Genomic DNA, 19,948 nt, shown 5'->3' with positions numbered 1-19,948 from the left:
GCATTGTCTAATAACAAGGGTACATTGTGACACTTTTGTTGTGCAGAGATCATGGAGTGCACTTACACAAACCTAGATGGTGTGGCCTACTGCACACCTAGGCTATTTGGAACAGCCTGTTGCTCCTTGGCTACAAACCTGTGGCATATTACTATACTAAAGTCTGTAGACAATTATAACATGATGTAAAGTGACCTAAACATAGAAAAAGCACCGTAAAAATACAGTATAAAAGATAAAAACAGTTGGAGCTTGTAGGACTAGAAGTTGTTCTGGGTGAGTCGGTGAGTGAGTGGTGAATAAATATGAAGCCATAGGCCATTACTGGTCACCACCGTTGACTTTGTAAGCACCGTACACTGAGGGTACTCCAAATTTTTTTTTTAAAGCAGAGTCTCACTCTGTCTTCCAGGCTGGAATGCAGTGGCATGATCATAACCAATGTAGGCTCAAGCCCTGGACTCTAGCAATCCACCCATCTCAGCCCTTCAAGTAGCTAAACTACAGGTGTACACCACTACCTGGCTGATTTTTTTTTTTTTCTTATAGGGACGTAGTCTTTCTCTGTTGCCCAGGCTGTCTGAAACTCCTGGGTGATCCTACCACCTCAGCCTGAGAGTTATAGACATGAGCCACACTAACTTGGTTAAAAAAATTTTTTTTTTTTTTTTTTTTTTTTTACTTTCTGGCTCTTTTATAATAACACTTAGCTTAAAACACAACATGTATAGCTATACAAAAATATTTTCTTTCTTTAAATCTTTATAATCTTTCTGTTTTTAAAATTTAAATTTTTTTCTTTTAAATTTTTTTGTTAAAAACAGAAATACAAGCATTAACCTAGGCCTATACAGAGTCAGGATCATTAGGAAGTCACTAGGAGATAGGAATTTTTCACCTCCTTTATAATCTTAAAGGATCACTATGGTATAACCAAAAAGTCACTATGCAGTGACAGTAATATGCCTTTTCTTACTCCAACAACACTGGTCAGCATCCCTGAACTCTCTCCTCTTTTTGCAAATATTAAATTAGCACTCTTCTTCTTTCATTTCTGTTTCTTCCTTCTACTTGTCATTTCTGCTCTTATGTTGTCAAGCTTAAAATCAGTTACCAATGTTTTGTTTCTTATCTTCTTGACTTCGGAGTTTTTAAGTTGGATATTGAAGTAGAAAATAAATAAGTGTAAGGCAGCGCCTGTAGCTCAGTGCGTAGGGTGCCAGCCACATACACCCAGGCTGGTAGGTTCGAATCCAGCCCAAGCCAGCTAAACAACAGTGACAACTGCAACAAAAAAATAGCTGAGCGTTTTGACAGGCGCCTGTAGTCCCAGCTACTCAGGTGGTTGAGGCAAGAGAATCGCTTAAGCCCATTTGAGGATTGCTATGAGCTGTGAAGTTCATTTGAGGATTGCTATGAGATGTGACACCATAGCACTTTACCAAGGGTGACATAGTGAGACTCTGTCTCAAAAAAAAAAAAAAAAAAACAAGAGAAAATAAATAAGTGTAGTTCATCTACTGTCTTGAACCTTCCTTTTTGGTTTTTTTGTTGTTGTTGTTTGGTTTTTTTTTTTTAGACAGACTCTTACTATGTCACCCTGGGTAGAGTGCTGTGGCATCACAGCTCACAGCAACCTCAAACTCTTGGGCTTAAGCAGTTCTCTTGCCTCAGCCTCCCAAGTAGCTGGGACTACAGGCACCCACCACCATGCCTGGCTATTTTTTTGTTGAGGTTGTCATTGTTGTTTAACAGGCCCTGGGCCGGGTTCCAACCTGCCAGCCTCAGTGTATGTGGCTGACGCCCTACTCACTGAGCTACGAACACCGAGCCAGAACCTTCTTTTTATTTTAGGATCTTATTATATGAATTTTCATGATATAAATAAAAATGTATTATTTTTAATAAGAGGGTAAGTATGTTGATTTCTAAAAAGTTTCTTGCAGATTTTTCAAGTCTGATTTTTTTACTTTGCAGGTACGGAAAACTTTTTTCACTTTAGCATTTTGTGACTTTTGTCGAAAGCTGCTTTTCCAGGGTTTCCGCTGTCAAACATGTGGTTATAAATTTCACCAGCGTTGCAGTACAGAGGTTCCACTGATGTGTGTTAATTATGACCAACTTGAGTAAGTAAAAAAAAATATCTGTTAATATCTATCCATTTTACATTAAAATTTTCTTAGTGTGGGCTCGGCGCCTGTGGCTCAAGTGGCTTAGGCGCCAGCCACATACACCTGAGCTGGCGGGTTCAAATCCAGCCTGGGCCCGCCAAATAACAATGATGGCTGAAACCAAAAATAGCCGGGTATTGCAGTGGGCACCTGTAGTCCCAGCTACTTGGGAGGCGGAGGCAGGAGAATCGCTTGAGCTCAGGAGTTGGAGGTTGCTGTGAGCTGTGATGCCACAGCACTCTACCCAGGGTGACAGCTTGAGGCTCTGTCTCAAAAAAATAAAAATAAATAAAAATAATTTTTTTTTTTCTTAGTGTGAAACTATCATGTCTTAAAGTCTGTGAGGAGTTTTCTACCTAGTACAGTTGCTATAGAGGATTTTTTTTTAACTGTTCTTTGAACCTACTATAGCATATCCAGTACTTCTCTCCCAAACAATAATTCTGGTTCAGCCATACACTTAATTCATATTTTATATTATCTTTTAATTAATCAAGTCCCCTAGCCCATAGAAATCACTTTGGGATAGTTTGGGGGAGGAGAGGGAATGTTGTTTCAATTAAGCTAACCATTATATTTTTGAACCACAGATTGGAGAGTCTGATTCTGTCAGCTATTTTGTAAATTACATTTACAGTCTTCCTCTTTCTCTCCCTGTCCCATACTCGCTCCCCTACCTTCATCCCCCTTCAGTTCCCTTCCTCTAATCTATTTAATCTATTTAGATAATCTATTTATCTATTAAGAGTATAAAATGTACCCAATATATCTCCTTCTAAATTTTTTTTTTGCTTTAAGCCAGTATACCAAGTCTATTATCATTTTTTATATCGTCGTTGCTGCTGTTAAGATCTTACTATTTTTCTTGATCACCTAAGCAAATAGAGTTTAACTCTGTACTTTAAGTAAATTATAACAATGTAACCTAACTTAAAGTATATACTCTGTCTTCTAATTCCTTAACCATAAAGCACCCAATATGTAGAAATTTGCTGAATAGAACAATTAGTTTAGATTCTGAGGTTGCCTTTGAAGGTACAATACAGTCTTTTAACATAAGCCTTTAGACAAAACACAACCAATTGAATTTTACCAGTTGTTTCTGAAAATGGAATTTGATCTCAGATTTTTCTGTTAACTGTGTATTCTGGTGTATGAAGCTTCTGGGTTTTGCACAAGTTAGGTTTGTTTTGTTTTGTTTTGTTTCACCTCACAGTTTGCTGTTTGTCTCCAAGTTCTTTGAACATCACCCAATATCACAGGAAGAGGCCTCCCTAGCAGAGACTGCCCTTACATCTGGATCATCCCCTTCTGCACCCCCCTCAGATTCTGTTGGGTATGACTTGACTCCTATTCTTCAATGACATGTTATTTGAACTGCTTTCTTTTGGATCTTTTGGTTAATTTTAAACTTTTCCAAAATTTGTAATATTTTTTCCCCTAAATTACTTATCACAAAGTCAGATATTTACATACATTTGGTATAGATAAATGGAATTAAAGCTGACATAGATTTTTTTAGGATCAGTAAGATAAAATCAGGCCACAGATAGTTTTGAGTCTCTGCCTTGTGTTCAACATTTTATTAATGTGATATTATAGAAGTGTATGTCTTCCATTTATTGAAACATTAATATATGAGACAATGGAAAATAATTTAAAATTAGTATCTAATTATAATATACTATTCTGATGGAATATATTAAACTATGTGATGAGGATATAAATGTTTTCATGTTCACAGGCAAAGAGAGAGTAACAAAAGAGAGAGCGTACTCAGAAAAACTTAATGAAGAAGGTGGGATTTGAACTGGACTTTAAGAATTGCTACAATCTGTATGAGCCTAAGGAATAAAAGCCTAGTTGAGGGAACAATGGCAAAACAGTATAAGTAAAAGAAGCGAAGGTGGTAGGAGCTAGCAAGGAAAGGTTTATCTAAGTTGAGAAGTCCCGTGTATAAGACCAGATTATGGAAAGTCTGGGAATTCAGACTGGAATTTTAGACTTGACATTAAGGGAAGACAAAGAATTAAAGGTTTTTTAAGCAGATTACCAACCTGGTAATGATGGTTTTAAAGAAAGAATCACCTAGCAGTAAAATATGGGTAAAGTGATAGAGTAGGTTTAGAGTGAAGAAAGCCCAAGGTCTCTTGCTACTGGTAGTGAAAACTGAGAGACAGTGAAGACTTCAACTAGAGTGGTAGCAATGTGGAAAATGGATAGATATTGTATAAAGAAAAAAAATTAATATTATTAATCAGTAGTGAAGATAAAGCCAAGAAATTCTTTCAAAAACAATACAAAGGCATCATATGCTTAAGTTTCATAATAGGGAAAGAAAAGGAAGGCATGATGATAATGAGTAAGTTGGTACTAGTTTGCTTTGGAACATTTCTCACACAGGTCTGCTGACTCTTTTCCTTTTTGGATTTGTAGCAGCATTATTTATGCTATGTCTGGAAGCATATGGTTAAAAAAAGGAAGTCTCCCTACAGCATTATTTTATTTATGTTTATTTTTATTTATTTATTTATTTTGAGACAGTCTCACTTTGTTACTCTTGGAAGAGTGATATGGTGTCATAGTTCACAGCAACCTCAAACTCTTGGGCTCAAGCGATTCTCTTGCCTCAGCCTCCCAAGTAGCTGGACTACAGGCACCTGCCACAATGCCCAGCTAATTTTAGAGATGAGGTCTCACACTCGTTCAGGCTCATCTGGAACCTGTGAGCTTAGTCAATCCACTTGCCTTGGCCTCCCAGAGTGCTGAAGTTACAGGCGAGAACCACCACACCTGGCATCTCTACAGCATTGTTTAGTTAAGATCAGAAATACTTGTTGACTCCCCCAAAAAATATTTGTCAATTTTAGCTGTGTTTCCTCTCCCTCTTCACAACATAATGCTATTTCTTTAGACTTCTACCTGGAGACACTAAAAATAAATAAGTTGACACTTCTAATCTGTAATTTTTATGACGGCAACCTTTCTAGGAGTTTCATAGGTCGGAAAATTTAGTAGAAGATTTTTGTTAAGGAGTGGATATATTTATCTATTTGGAACACTAGAAAATGCACTCAGTATGTTCTTTTGTCAGGTTGTAACAGTTACCTATTCTGGTGGAATCATTTTATTCCTACTGGCTCTATCATCAGTTTTATGCAGTTGTGTGTTTTTTAGGTGATCAAATAAAAATGTTCTTATTATTTGTTGTAGTTTTTAATTAATCTTTTAGCTATGATATTTTCTCCTGACAGATTCTGTAGACGATGATGCCTTTCTTTTTTTTTTTTTTTATAGAGACAGAGTCTCACTTTATCGACCTCAGTAGAGTGTCGTGGTGTCACAGCTCACAGCAACCTCCAGCTCTTGGGCTTAGGCGATTCTCCTGCCTCAGCCTCCCGAGTAGAGTTGGGACTATAGGTGCCCGCCACAATGCCCGGCTATTTTTTTGTTGCAGTTTGGCTGGAGCTGGGTCTAATGGCAAGTCCTAGTTCTGTGAACAGAGTTACAGAACACCAAAATGATATTAGCTTGGACTCCCTGAAGGTCATGCTGGTAATGATCCAGGACATGTGCCTTCCAGTGAAGGAAGACTGTCTTAAAATTAGGAAACCATTTGCCTTTGCCATGCATATTTTATTCATAAAATAGATTCTGGTCTTGAGCAAATAATAAGAAAGATGTTTAAGTTGATCTATAAATAATTTTCTATATGCTTTTATGCCTCTGTAAAGATGGAAGCCAATTTGTTCAGTATAAAAACCCTTTGTATTGGTTCAGTGCCTGTGGCTCAAGTGGCTAAGGTGCCAGCCACATACACCTGAGCTGGCAGGTTCGAATCTAGCCCCGGCCGGCCAAACAACAATGATGGCTGCAACCAAAAAATAGCCAGGCATTGTGGCGGGCACCTGTAGACCCTTGGGAGGCGGAGGCAGGAGAATTGCTTGAACCCAGGAGTTGGAGGTTGCTGTGAGCTGTGATGCCACGGCACTCTACCCAGGGTGACAGCTTGAGGTACAAAACAAATAAATAAATAGATAAAATAAAATAAAAAATCCTTTGTATTTTGTTAACTAGCCCTGATAATAATTATAATTGTCATGAAAAAAGGACAATGATGTAATCAAGACATATTGGAGAAGTGATACATTGTCCAGTTTTGAATGCAAAGTTAGAGATAGTTCCTTTTCTACTTTCATTGTATTTATTGATTTATTTATTGAGACAGAGTCTTACTTTGTCATGCTCAGTAAAGTGCCCTGGCACTCACAGCAACCTCAAACTTTTGGGTTCAAGCAATTCTCTTGCCTTAGCCTCCTGAGTAGCTGGGACTACCGGCACCCAGCAGAACACCTGACCAATTTTAGAGATAGGGTCTCACACTGGCTCAGACTGGTTTCAAACCTGTGGGCTCAGGCAATCCACCCACCTCAGCTTCCCAGAGTTGCTAGGATAATAGGCATGAGCCACCTTGCCCAGCCCCTTTTCTACTTTTAAAAAAATGCTATAGAATATATAAATTTATGAAAGGTCAGTATTTTCTATTTACATATCACCGAACAGAAGTGGTTGCTTTGCTAATATTCTAGATTAAGAATGAGATCATAACTAAGTGGTAGTTTGCTAAAGGGTTTTAGAGTTAAAATTCTTATTTTTAATTTGGTACTGCTTTAAAGAGATTTGTAACAAGATAGGTAAAGGCATCAAGAGAAATACAGTTTACTGCCTACCAAGATAGTTTATACGGTATAAATTACCTTGGTGTAGGGAAAGATCTCCCAGTGTGGAAACTCAATCTTATTAGTTCCCAGAAATGATGAGAGTTAGGAATATACTGGTTTACATGATTCAAAATCAGAAAAGACTCAGTCAGAATACCAGGTAATTCTTTTCAGTGAGAAATATACCTGTTGTGTTAATTAGGCTTCTTGTATTGGATAGGCCAGCATTCACTCCTCTGTTGGAAGATATTTATGGGAAACTAAATTATAGCCAGTAGATTGTTTTGGAATTAGTATATGGTTCAGTTATTTAATGACATCAGAGCATGGTAACTGGAAGTGTTCTCCTATACTTGCCTTCAAAGCTTAAACAAGTTGACTCTGTGGCCAAGGCACACCTTACCCCCAGGTGATCTTGGATATAAACTACCAAACTTAGTCACTCTGATTTTGAATAGGCAGATATCCTCATATTCTAATGTATGCATTATTTTCCTTGGATATGAAAATGAAGTTTATCACATTAAATCAGGTTTTTATTTTTCTTGCTTCTGGACTAATGTCTTTTGCATACATGTTTTTGATTTGTTATTTACTGTGTTTCTGTCACATTCCTAGTTTGAGTAGGTTTTAGGAATGACTTATTGCCACTTCTGCCTACACCAGATCATAGCTCACTGCAGCCTCAAACTCCTGGGCTCAAGCCATCCTCCCTCCTCAGCTTCCTGAGTAGCTGGGACTATAGGCATGAGCCGTGGCACCTACTCTCAAATCAATTATTATATTAGACTACCGTGTACAATTCTAGTTAATTCAGGCTTTTTCCAAGTTTAAGTCTTCACTTAAAGTATACTGTTGCCTTGAGACATTATTATTAGTAGTATTGACAGAATCTCACTCGGTTGTCCTAGGCTAGAGTGCCATGGTGTCAGCCTAGCTCACAGCAACGTCAGACTCCTGGGCTCGAGTGATCCTCCTGCCTCAGCCTCCTGAGTAGCTGGAACTATAGGTGCCCACCATAGCATCTGGCTAATATTTTTCTATTTTTAGTAGAGACATGTTTTCGCTGTAGCTCAAGCTGGTCTCAAACTCCTAAGCACAAGTGATCTCCTGCCTCAGCCTTCCAGAGTACTAGGATTAAAGGTGTGAGCGACCATTCCCAGCCTCTGCCTTAAGAATTTAAATCATCCTATAAATGGTGTTTGAATTGTACTCTTTCCAAGCTTTTATATTAACTAATGTAATTTTTACATTCTTTTACCTGCTCCCCAAATTTCTTAGCGAAGGGCATATATACTGCTTTGGCTGCTTAGAACAAAAATAAAGACAGCTCCGTCACAAACAAAATTTTTCAGTAGCCAGAAAGAAGAAAAAGAATATAGGTGGAGCAGTGCCTGTGGCTCAGTGAGTAGGTGCCGGCCCCGTATACCAAGGGTGGCGGGTTCAAACCCAGCCCCGGCCAAACTGCAAAAAAATAGCTGGGCGTTGTGGCAGGCGCCTGTAGTCCCAGCTACTCAGGAGGCTGAGGCAAGAGAATCACCTAAGCCCAAGAGCTGGAGGTTGCTGTGAGCTGTGATGCCACAGTACTCTACTGAGAGCGATAAAGTGAGACTCTGTCTCAAGAAAAAAATAAAGGAACATGATCATTTTTCTATATCCCAGTGTCATCAGTTTTTTAGGTATACAGTATTTTATTTGCATTTCATATTCAAAATGAATTCATTTGGTTAATATGAACATACAAAGTCAAAATTTCCTTTATCCTTAATAACGTGCTTCAAAGAAGTAAAATTAAAAAGTGATATTGTTCAGATGCTGACATGCTCTTTTCTGAGGCTTTATGTCAGTAATTGGCTTCCTTTGCTCTCTTCAAGCCTTTATCCATACCTTTCCTACTACCTATTTTTCCCATTCCTCTTCCAACTCTCTCTTTTTACAAAAAATTTCTTTTTATCTTCTGGGCATTGTCTTTCTAGCCATGTCTTAATAACAACTAAATAATGTTAATAATAGTAATAATTAGAGGTTGCATAAGATGGAGTGGAACGACATCCTATATGTGAAGAATGAATTAGTGCTGATGTTGGCCCCGACAGAGCTCCGTGAGACAGCCATACCTCCTCTATCAAGTTATATCACTTCCCTGCTCCCTAGACTATCCTCTGTGAAGAGTAGACTCCTTACCAGTGCTTACAATCTAATCTCAAATTTTAGTTTCTGTGAGTGCCACATTCATTTTAGAGCTGATGGGAGACCATAGACTTTCTTATTTAGCAAAAGTACCAAAATAGGTCGTTACGTATTTTGGTAGTTTGATCAAAAGCAGTTTTTTAAAATGTTTGGTTTAATGTTTAACATATGATTCTTTTGTATCTCTGGTTTCAATAATTAGGTGTGACTAAAATTCCAGAATATGAGAGCTATTGGCAGGGCCGGGCACGGTGGCTCGCACCTGTTATCTTTGTGCTCTATGAGGCTGAGGTGGGTGGATTGCTTGAGCTCACAGGTTTAAGACCAGCCTGAGCAAGAGTGAGACCCCCATCTCTTTTTTTTTTTTTTTTGTAGAGACAGAGTCTCACTGTACCGCCCTCGGGTAGAGTGCCGTGGCGTCACACCGCTCACAGCAACCTCTAACTCTTGGGCTTACACGATTCTCTTGCCTCAGCCTCCCGAGCAGCTGGGACTACAGGCGCCCGCCACAACGCCCGGCTATTAAGACCCCCATCTCTTAAAATAGCCAGGCATTGTGCCAGGCACCTGTCATCCCAGCTACTTGGGAGGCTGAGGCAAGAGAATCGCTTGAGCCCTACAGTTTGCAATTGCTGTGAGCTGTGACAGCACATCACTCTACCAAGGGTGACAAAGGGAGACTGTCTCAAAAAAAAAAAAAATACTGGCACTGTGAGGATCATCTTCTGAACTTAGAGATAATCTTTGGATATTGTTCAGGATTTCAGGATTTTCATTCATCTCTGGTGTAAAGCAATAGGTACATCATTCAGGTCCTAAAGTACACATGTACGTGCATTTTCAAAATATTTATAACTTCCTAAAAAAATTTTCTTTTTAGTACCTTTAGATACCATGAAATGGCAAAGTTAGAAAAAAATGGCAGATTTTATTTAGTCTCTACTTAGAATATATTTATTTATAACTTTAAAAGACAAAAACTTCTTCACTGATTAACCACAGGTAATTTCTAGTCATTTGTAGATTCCCCTTGAGTTTTCTGGATACGAATCAGTGTTCTTATCATTGGTAGTTCCTGGAGGGTCCATTTGAACAAAGCAGTTTGACAATATTATTGTAAGAATATATTAGTTTTTAAATTAACACTATTAAATCCATTACTGATGGATTTTTGGTGTTTATTTTAAATACTTTCAGAATACAAAAACAAGAATATCTTTATATCTTCCATTTTTTAAATATAATTATCTCTTCATACTTGCTCTGAATTTTATCTTCTAATGACTTGATCTTTACAGGCCCCAAATCCTCACCAGTCCATCTCCTTCAAAATCCATTCCAATTCCACAGCCCTTCCGACCAGCAGATGAAGATCATCGAAATCAATTTGGGCAACGAGACCGGTCTTCATCAGCTCCCAATGTGCATATAAACACAATAGAACCTGTTAATATTGATGTAAGTATCCATCATCGCTAGAACCTAGCAAAATATATCTTTATTTTTCTGCTATATTACAATTTAAATCAGAAATAATTGCTATCTTTTATTTATTAGTTATTTTTAGTGATCATTTTCTTATGAATGACAGATCAGAAAAGTCCATTATTTTCTTCAAAGGCATTTCACTAGTATCAAATTGTAGACTTACTCTGACTTTTTCCTTGTGACATGAAAGTCATGAAAGTCTTTTCTTCTGATAAAATGATTTAAACATCAAAGGATCGACAGAGGCCCTTGGAGAAATTGAGGAAATCCTTTAAAATTTTGAGATACAAGTTTAGGACTTTGAGATATAAATTTGGAAGTTTATATATATACACACACTTTTTTTTTGAGACAGAGTCTCAAGCTGTCACCCTCAGTAGGTGCGGTGACATCACAGCTCACAGCAACCCCAAACTATTGGACTTAAGCAATTCCCTTGCCTCAGCCTCCCAAGTAGCTGGGACCACAGGCACCCTCCACAACGCCCGGCTATTTTTCTTTTTTTGTTGTTGTTGTTACAGTTGTCATTATTGTTATTAGCTGACGTGGGCTGGGTTTGAACCTGCCAGCTTCAGTGTATGTGGCCAGTGTCCTACCTACTGCGCAACGAGCACCTCCATAATTAGTATATTTAAGTCAGTTAAAACCATGAATATAGTAGGGCACTGGCCTCATATACCGAAGGTGGCAGGTTCAAATCTGACCCCGTGCAAAAACTGCAAAAAACAAACAAATAAACAAAAAACCATGGATATAAATATTACTTAGAAGGGTATGTAAATTGAAAAGGGGAAGAAATTGCAATGGTGATTTAATGCCTGGTGAACATTAACATTTGTGGTGCCAGCTTCTGTCTTCTTCATAGGCTCTTCCTAAGTCTCACTCCACAAAGCTTAAGGAAAGTAGCAAAGCAGAAACCAAAGGTAGAAAAGGGGTTTCATACCAGCTCCTCGGGAGGCTAAGGCAAGAGAATCGCTTAAGCCCATGAGTTTGAGTTTGCTGTGAGCTGTGACACTACAGCACTCTACTGTGGGTGGCATAGTGAGATTCTGTCTCAAAAAAAAAAAAAAGAAAGAAAGAAAAAAGAATGTGGAAGTAGTTGGTGGCCTTTGCTGTTAAAACCAAAATGAGATAACGACTGAAATGACTATTGATTTTGGCACTTAAAATGTCATTTCAGAGTGGTGCCCATAAGCTCAGTCAGCAGGGTGCCAGCCACATATCCCTAGGATGGCTGGTTTGAACCCAGCCTAGGCCTGCTAAACAACAATGACAACTGCAACCAAAAAATAGCCGAGCGTTGTGGCGGGCGCCTGTAGTCCCAGCTACTCAGGACACTGAGTCAAGAGAGTCGCTTAAGCCCCAGAGTTTGAGGTTGCTGTGATGCCACGACACTCTACCCAGGGCGACAGCTCGAGACTCTGTCTCAAAAAAAAAAAAAAAAAAATTATCATTGGACTTCATTGAGAGCCATTTTAGAGGGCTAGTAGGGGGGGAGATAACAAATGAGGAGGTAGGATCATCAATTTTTAAAAGTTTGGCTACAAAGAAATAATAAAAGAGGCACAGCTTACTGCAGGGTTGAGGGTCAGTTTTTAATATATGACATTTCAGCATATTTGTAACTAGAGAGGAAAAAGTGAAGAGAGGTTGAAGATAATCAGAGAGGGAATAATTGATATAGTAAAGCTCCTTGAACTTGGAAATGATGTCTCTCAGAAACTATGAAGACAGCACGGCACCCATAGCACTGTGGTTACGGCACCAGCCACTTGCCTCGTGCCTGGTGGTTTTGAACCTGGCCCAGGCCAGCTAAACAACAATGACAACTGCTACCAAAAAAAAAAAAAATAGCTGGGCGTTGTGGCGGGTGCCTATAGTCCCAGCTACCTGGGAGGCTGAGGTAAGAGAATCGCTTAAGCCCAAGAGTTTGAGGTTGCTGTGAGCTGTGATGCTATGGCACTCTACCAAGAGCAACATAATGACACTCTGTCTCAAAAAAAGAAACTATGTTTGTTGATTATTATGAAAAATTGAAGATGAATATAGCTAACTAACTCTGTAGCTTTTCACAGACTATATGATGTTTGGCAAATTACTTACCCCTGAGGCTAATAATGTCTACCTCCTACAGTGATTTAAAATGCTTATTATACCCAGTATATAATAAGAATTCAGAAATTACTGCTAATATTGCCATGCAAATATATGTAGTGTAAGGGCAGGATGGAGAGAGTTCCTTGATGGTTTCCATTTTCTCTGTTATGTTGAAAGGAAGGGATGTAAAATAATGAAGGAACTACAAAAGAGTAAAGTTTGAAATAGCCAGTTTGGCAATGCTAGAAGATCCTATGTAATCTAGAATGAGTAGAAAAGATTGTCAAAGAGCTTTAAAAAACACATTTGAGACTGGAAAATGTAAGTTTCTGTTGGTGTTAGCTATAAGTTGTAAGAGTAGAGAAAGCCAAATTCGCTCAATCCATAGATGGGGGGAGTTTAGAGTTGCTACAACAAAAAAGATGTTCCATCTTGTCTAGAAGGCCCATTGCTTTTCTATCCCTCCAGTCCCCAACTCACAGCCATTTCTTTGATTATTATGATTATTATGTATAGCATTTAAAATCTTATTACTCATACCACTTAGTTGGCAATTAACTAAGCAACAAACATTGCCTTCATTTTTATTCCTAAGGTTTTATTATTAAGTCTTTTAATTTTCACATGTGTGCTTCTTGCTTCCAATGAGATCATAAGCTCTCAAAAACACAGAAAGTTAGTGGCACCATCAGAATTTTTGTATTTATTGGTAGCCGCACCTAGTACCTTGTTTGCAGGTATATGAGTGTTGATTATTATGTAGAAAATGTTGAAGGCTTTGTTTAATACATTGAACGTGATAGAAATAAAACTATAAAGAATTTACACTGTTTTAGCCTATAAACAAAAAGTTGTCTGTTTGCAAAGGGCCTTTGCCATTTTTTGAAAAAGAGATGAAGTCTTGCTATATTGCCCAGACTGGCCTCTTAACTCATGGGTTTAAGCAATCCTCCTGCCTTAGCCTCCCAAGTAACTGGGACTCAGGCACACGCTACTGTGCCTAGTTCCACACAGAGCCTCTTAAAAGATACTTAGGGCCACCAATCCCTTATGTTTAGGTTAAACTGAGTAAACAAACTATTCCAAGTTCTGCCTAAGAGTCCACATAGTATTACCATAGAGACTTTCCCACTGCCAACATTGTTGTAGAAAGCTGTATTTTAATAATAAAGACAAACTTTAACTGTCTTTATTTGAGCAATTTTGATATTTTCTCTTTTAATCTATCCATACTTTCATGATCGTAATCAGTGTACTTTAATTTTGTATTTTTTTATTATACGGTAAACATGATTCAAGCTTCACAATTATTTTGGTAACTACATAATACTTCATTAAATTGATTCAACATAATTTACTTTAACCATAATATGACAAAATGCCTATAACAGGGGAATAATTATTGTAATTTTTTAGTATGATGGATTATGCTGCACTGAACATCTTTGTGCGTATCATTTTTTCTTCTGAATTTCTTCCTTAGGAAAAATTCCCATAAATGGAATTATAGGATCAAAAAGGATGGACATTTATGTGGCTCTTAATATGTGCTGGTAGAATTTTCTTTAAGGATTGAAAGAACCATTGGCTTTGAATGGTCTGAAATGGATTTCAACATTTAATCAGGACTAACAATCCTTTCAATATAGAGTTAGGTGCTTCAAAATTTGGTTTTTATCATGTTCACTGGCTAATTCCATGTTCTGTTTTGTGACGTAATTGTAAAACAGGTATTATTTTTAATTAACCTTCCTGTTGCATATTGGAAAAAATTCAATGTTATTATTACTTTCTTACTATGTGATTTGAATAAATGTACATTACTGTTTATTTGTAGGACTTGATTAAAGACCAAGGGTTTCGTGGTGATGGAGGTAAGTAGAGATTTCAGTTTAAAAAAACTCAGGGAAAAATGCAATTGCTTCGCTGCTTGTCTTCTTTATACTTGCTTCTTTCATGAAACACAGACACAGAGAAAAATGTGTAGAGAAAAGCCCAAAATTTTTATTGTATTATTTATCTCTAATAAAATTTTAATTGATTCATAAGTAGAGAATATGAGAGGACGTAAAAGTACTATCTGCATTTTAAAAGTATTGTACCAAAAAAAGATCCTTAATTATTCTACCCATCTTATTAATTTCTATAATCATCTCCAAAGTTGAAGTTGCTACATTTCCCTTCTCCACTGGTACTTATTAATGATTAAGCTTAGAATCAGATAAAACTCGCTTTGCTAAATTATTCTTAGAGGGAATCCCTTGGGTTGCCTGCCACAGCTTCTTGATTTATTTATCAGCCATTTTAATTCAATTTTCTGGAAGTGTTTGAAATGTACATTTTATATAATAAACTCATAATAGGAAAGCCTACTTGCTCTCTTATTGTCTAATGAATAAAGTAAGCAAATAAGATATTGAATTGACATTTCTTACAGAATTTTCATCTAGTATTCACTGTAACACATAAAACAACATTGCTTCAGAAAATACTTTTTGTGAGAATCATTCAATATATGCTCAGAATGTTTTCTAAGAGATGGTATTTGAAACTATCTTAAGATTTCTTTCAGGTGGTCCTCTTCACCTACCTTCTCGGCTAAATTCTATTAATAAGGAAAACCTGTAGTAACTGCTTATCATGCTTAGAATTGGTCTCTTTACTGTGACCATTTTTATCTTCACTATGTCTAAACCCAGACTCAAAGCTATTTTATATTTAGTAAATACTGTATGAACCATCTTTTGCTATATGTCTCTACACCTGCAAAGTAACCAAAATAAAGATAAGCCTGCATTATATACTCTAAACTTAGTAGTGATACTGCACATAATTATACAATCTTTTTTTCTGTTTGTTATTTCATGAACCTGCCTATTAATGTTGCTGCCAGTTTGACCTTTGTATGTCTTAATAGCTGTGGCTTTTGATAATTTGCCCAATACATCCAGCATTTAAATGTTGCCATCATGTTAGCATCACAAAGTTAACTTAGTGATAGATACAGCCTGCTTAGTACCTAAAATCAAATCGCATTTCTTGTCCTTTTTATTAGTCACTTTTTAAAAAATCATTGGGATTTTATGAAAATAAGCAGATTTTTTTAAATCCAGAATTATTTTGTAAAGCAGGCTTCAATTCATCTTATTTATTCCCCATGACTTCTTTCATTTCTTCTGTGTGTCTGTCTTCCTGTGTTTGCCTGCCCCTCTCTTTCTCTTCTAACAGCCCCTTTGAACCAGTTGATGCGCTGTCTTCGGAAATACCAATCCCGGACTCCCAGTCCCCTCCTCCATTCTGTCCCCAGTGAAATAGTGTTTGATTTTGAGCCTGGCCCAGTGTTCAGAGGTAGTTGGGCTCTTCTTTCTTGTTTTCACCCAAAGTAAACTAAATATAAAACTACAGCTGCTGTTTGTGCCTCACCCTCACAGTGTGTGTTTGTAAGTGTGAGAGTTTTCAGTACTAAATTTCTGCTTGGCCTGGCTGGAATGCTCTGAATGTGCTTCTCACACATACTCACTACCACAAGCTTTCTGTCTGCTGTCTGTCATAAATTTTTAAAAGCAAGAAATTCTGAGCTGAGTTCCATCTTGTCATCTTATTATTCATTAGTCTTGATAAACTCAGTGTGGGGGAGAATAAAGCATGAGGGTATGTAGGGGGGGTCTTCAACCCAGATTCCTTTGATTTTAACACATTTAGGTAATAACCTTGATTACTGTTAATATTTGGAAATAATATTTGGAGTTTTTAAGAAAAAATGTAAATGTAAACTTCAATCATGAGGTATTTTAGGTATATAGCTTTTAAATTTTTGTTTTGAGCTCCTATAATATCAGCAGTGCTTTGGAGTTCTTTTTCCCCCTATAATGTGGGATGTATGCAGGGTGGCCGTAAAGTTCATGTACAATCACACTATTTTACATTGCACACGAACTTTATGGCCACCCTATATATGTCAAAGGTAGAGAGCAGTAAAAAAAAGAAATTTATATATGTTTTGGATATTTCAACATACTTAATAAAATTTGAGGATTTATACTTTTAATTATGCCCTAATATGAGGGAAACATTTGTGGTATAATTTCATTCTTCCATTTCATCTTGCCATAATTTAATTGGTGGTTAAACTGATTGTTAAAAATTTAAGTCAAAATTGGGACTGCTGTCTTGCCATAAATATTTTTCAAGAGTTATGTTTACTGACTCTTGTTAGTGTCTATTACTTACTCTGAATGTGGTAATAATGGTGCTTTAGATTCTTTCTCAGTGTAGCTGATTCTTAGAAAAGCCATAGAATGTGATGGAAGTCCTGCAGCAAGTAGTTGGGAACATAATTAAATTAAGTCCTATAACATAGCAGTGAGGAGATCAGAACTGTGAAGCCTGGTCAAGCAATTAGGACTTTATAATGTAGAAAATTAGCAACAGAAGGAGTTGGAAAGAAAAAAGAAAATGGTTTATGCTCTAGTTAATAGAGCACATAGTGTCATTCTGGATACCATTTTCTTTAAGAAAACTATAAATGAGATCATAGAAATTCTACTTGATAATATGATGTAATGATAAAATTTTTATACATATTTTACATTTAAATGTTGTCATTAGTATTCTTGTTCTTTGAAAGATAGTGGCTTGGAATCCACTTGCTCAAAGCACCTTCAGTATGGCTCTGGGTCATGGTCCTCAAATTTGGCTCAAAATAAACCTCTTTAAATTACAAAAGAAAGAAAGATAATGGCTCTTCCGCCCCCACCCAAGAATGGTAATCTTTTTTTATTTTTTATTTATTTTATGTATTTGTTTATTATTTTTTGAGATAGAGTCTCATTTTGTCACCGTCTGTAGAGTGCTATAGCGTCATAGCTGACAGCAACCTCAAACTCTTGGGCTCAAGTGATTCTCTTGCTTCAGCCTCCCTCGTAGCTGGGACTATAGGCGCCTGCCACAACACCCGGCTGTTTTTAGAAATAAGGTCTTGCTCTGGCTCAGGCTCAGGCTGGTCTTGAACTTGTGAGCTCAGGCAATCCATTTGCCGCGGCCTCCCAGAGCACTAGGATTACAGGCATGAGCCACCGCACCCAGCAGAAATCATTTTTTTTTTTAAATCATTTTCTTGAGATCTTTTTGTTCTGTGTATGAAATATTATTTGGACTTCTCAGTCCTGTGCAGCTATACTCACTCACACTGATGAGTTATGGCCGTGAACCCAGCTGAACCTGCTGAACTTAGGGTGTTTTTCACTGAATCAGCATTTGAAAAAGTAGCCATCAGAGAAGTTCACAAGCCTGCCACTGAGACCACTTCCAAAGGCTCCCTTGGCTCATAGACTATTTGAATTTGTAATAAGGAAGCTAGTTGGCTGATGCTTATGTAGCTCTCACAAAGACAGATTTTTCAGAAAGACTCAAGAAACTCACTTGTCTTTGTTTATATTAATTTTGTTATGTTAGTAACGAATAATCTTTGTTCAGTGTAATAAGCCTCCAGGAACCAATGACACTGATCAATATCTCTTAAATATAGAAAATAAATACAAGGCTTGGCTCCCGTAGCACAGTGGTTATGGCGCCAGCCACATATGCCAAGGGTGGCAGGTTCGAATGCAGCCCGGGCCAGCTAAGCAACAATGACAACTGCAACAACAACAACAAAAAGAAATGGCAAATGGCCGGGTGTTGTGGTGGGTACTTGTAGTCCCACCTACTTGGGAGGCTGAGGCAAGAGAATCACTTAAGCCCAGGAGTTGGAGGTTGCTGTGAGCTGAGTGCCATAATGAAACTCTGTCTCAACAAAAGTAAAATAAAATAAATAAATAAAAATTTAACTTCTAAACTAATTTAATTTCACATTAGTGGCTAATATAAAAGACCTATGTATTTTCAACATTAAGGCCATTATTAGAAAATACTTCCATTTGGAGGTTCCATCTTTTTTCATACTGTCTGGTTATTGAGGTAATGTAAAATAATTAAAAGATTATTTGTTATGTAGGCTTTAAATTGATTTTTTTATCAAAAAAAAGAAAAACTTGGGAGTATTTTTTTATATTTGTCTTTAGGTTTAGAGAGATTGTTTTTCTTCTAGCCTTTGTGCCCATAAACATAATGCATCTTTATCATCAGATATTTTTAAAGGTCATTAAATTGGCCAGAAAACTAACAGAATTTATAGTACTAATCAAATAAGGACCTTTTTTGGTCTGTTCTTTCTAAAAGGTCTGTATTTGAACATGCAGTACATTTTTAAAATAAGTCTAAATCTCCCCCCACCCTGCCCCATGATAAATTAACATGTTTGCTTGTCCTTAATGGATTCATTTTTTCCTTTCAATAATTTAGGATCAACCACAGGTTTGTCTGCCACCCCTCCTGCCTCATTACCTGGCTCACTCACTAATGTGAAAGCCTTACAGAAATCTCCAGGACCTCAGCGGGAAAGGAAGTCATCTTCATCCTCAGAAGACAGAAATCGAATGGTGAGAATCTATGATATCTTCTTTTTCCTCTAAGTTCTTTCTTTTAGAAGTCAAAGCCAAATATAATATCACCTTTTAGATATATTATGTCCATATGTGGCACAGAATTCCCAAAATCAAATACATTTAAGAACTGATAGTTTTTTGCTTAACACGTTTTACTACAACACTGAATTTTGCTCTCATCTCTAATATAATTTAGTAGAAGGCAGCTTTGGAAGAGTAACAATAGTGTTCTCTTTCTGAAATAAGGAAAAAGATAGTAAGCTAGTATTTATAAAGCATGATTATGCATATACATTCTAAAGGCTCATCCAGAATTCAAATATGTACCAAATGACATTCTTCCCTACTTAATAAATGAACTTTCTGGGCGGTGCCTGTGGCTCAAGGAGTAGGGCACCAGCCCCATATACCAGAGGTGGTGTGTTCAAACCCGGCCCCAGCCAAAAACTGCAACAACAAAAAAAAGAACTTTCTGCTAGAAAATGTATCTATATTAAAAACTAATAATTTTAGCAATACTGTCTGTTGGAGAGGTGGGTCCATTGCCCTACTATTGTAATTATGTATATAGAGATTTCTTTTTTTGAATCAGATAAGCTATATTAGGAAATTTAGCACACAGTAGATTTTTTGTGATTTGCAGCCCAAACCAGTCACACATATACAATACTTATTTTGCCCCTTTTTGTCCTCCAAATGATAAAAACTCTTTTATTTGTTGATTTTAGCAATTCTATATATACCTTATAAATAATTTATATTTGTAATCAGTTATTTCATTTTAATATCAACTTCA

The 19,948-nt window shown here is 37.0% G+C and overlaps 1 protein-coding gene across 7 annotated transcripts in view; it reads left to right on the top strand.

The window, feature by feature from the left end:
* BRAF (B-Raf proto-oncogene, serine/threonine kinase) overlaps window positions 1–19,948 on the top strand; it is a 228,796-nt gene that overhangs the window by 132,965 nt on the left and 75,883 nt on the right. For 6 of the 7 annotated variants that reach the window (XM_053609369.1, XM_053609372.1, XM_053609368.1 and 3 more), the window contains 5 exons: window positions 1,978–2,126; window positions 3,388–3,507; window positions 10,381–10,540; window positions 14,505–14,541; window positions 19,010–19,146. In XM_053609369.1, the coding sequence (XP_053465344.1) occupies window positions 1,978–2,126; window positions 3,388–3,507; window positions 10,381–10,540; window positions 14,505–14,541; window positions 19,010–19,146 (603 nt within the window). Of the gene's footprint in view, window positions 1–1,977; window positions 2,127–3,387; window positions 3,508–10,380; window positions 10,541–14,504; window positions 14,542–15,895; window positions 16,016–19,009; window positions 19,147–19,948 lie in introns of all 7 variants that reach the window. The other variant, XM_053609374.1, reaches the window with a different exon arrangement.

This window comes from Nycticebus coucang, chromosome 11 (genome assembly GCF_027406575.1).
Source record: "Nycticebus coucang isolate mNycCou1 chromosome 11, mNycCou1.pri, whole genome shotgun sequence".
Taxonomy (NCBI): domain Eukaryota; kingdom Metazoa; phylum Chordata; class Mammalia; order Primates; family Lorisidae; genus Nycticebus; species Nycticebus coucang.
The sequence above is the reverse complement of the archived record's forward strand: the minus strand, read 5'-3'. Positions and strand labels throughout refer to the sequence as shown.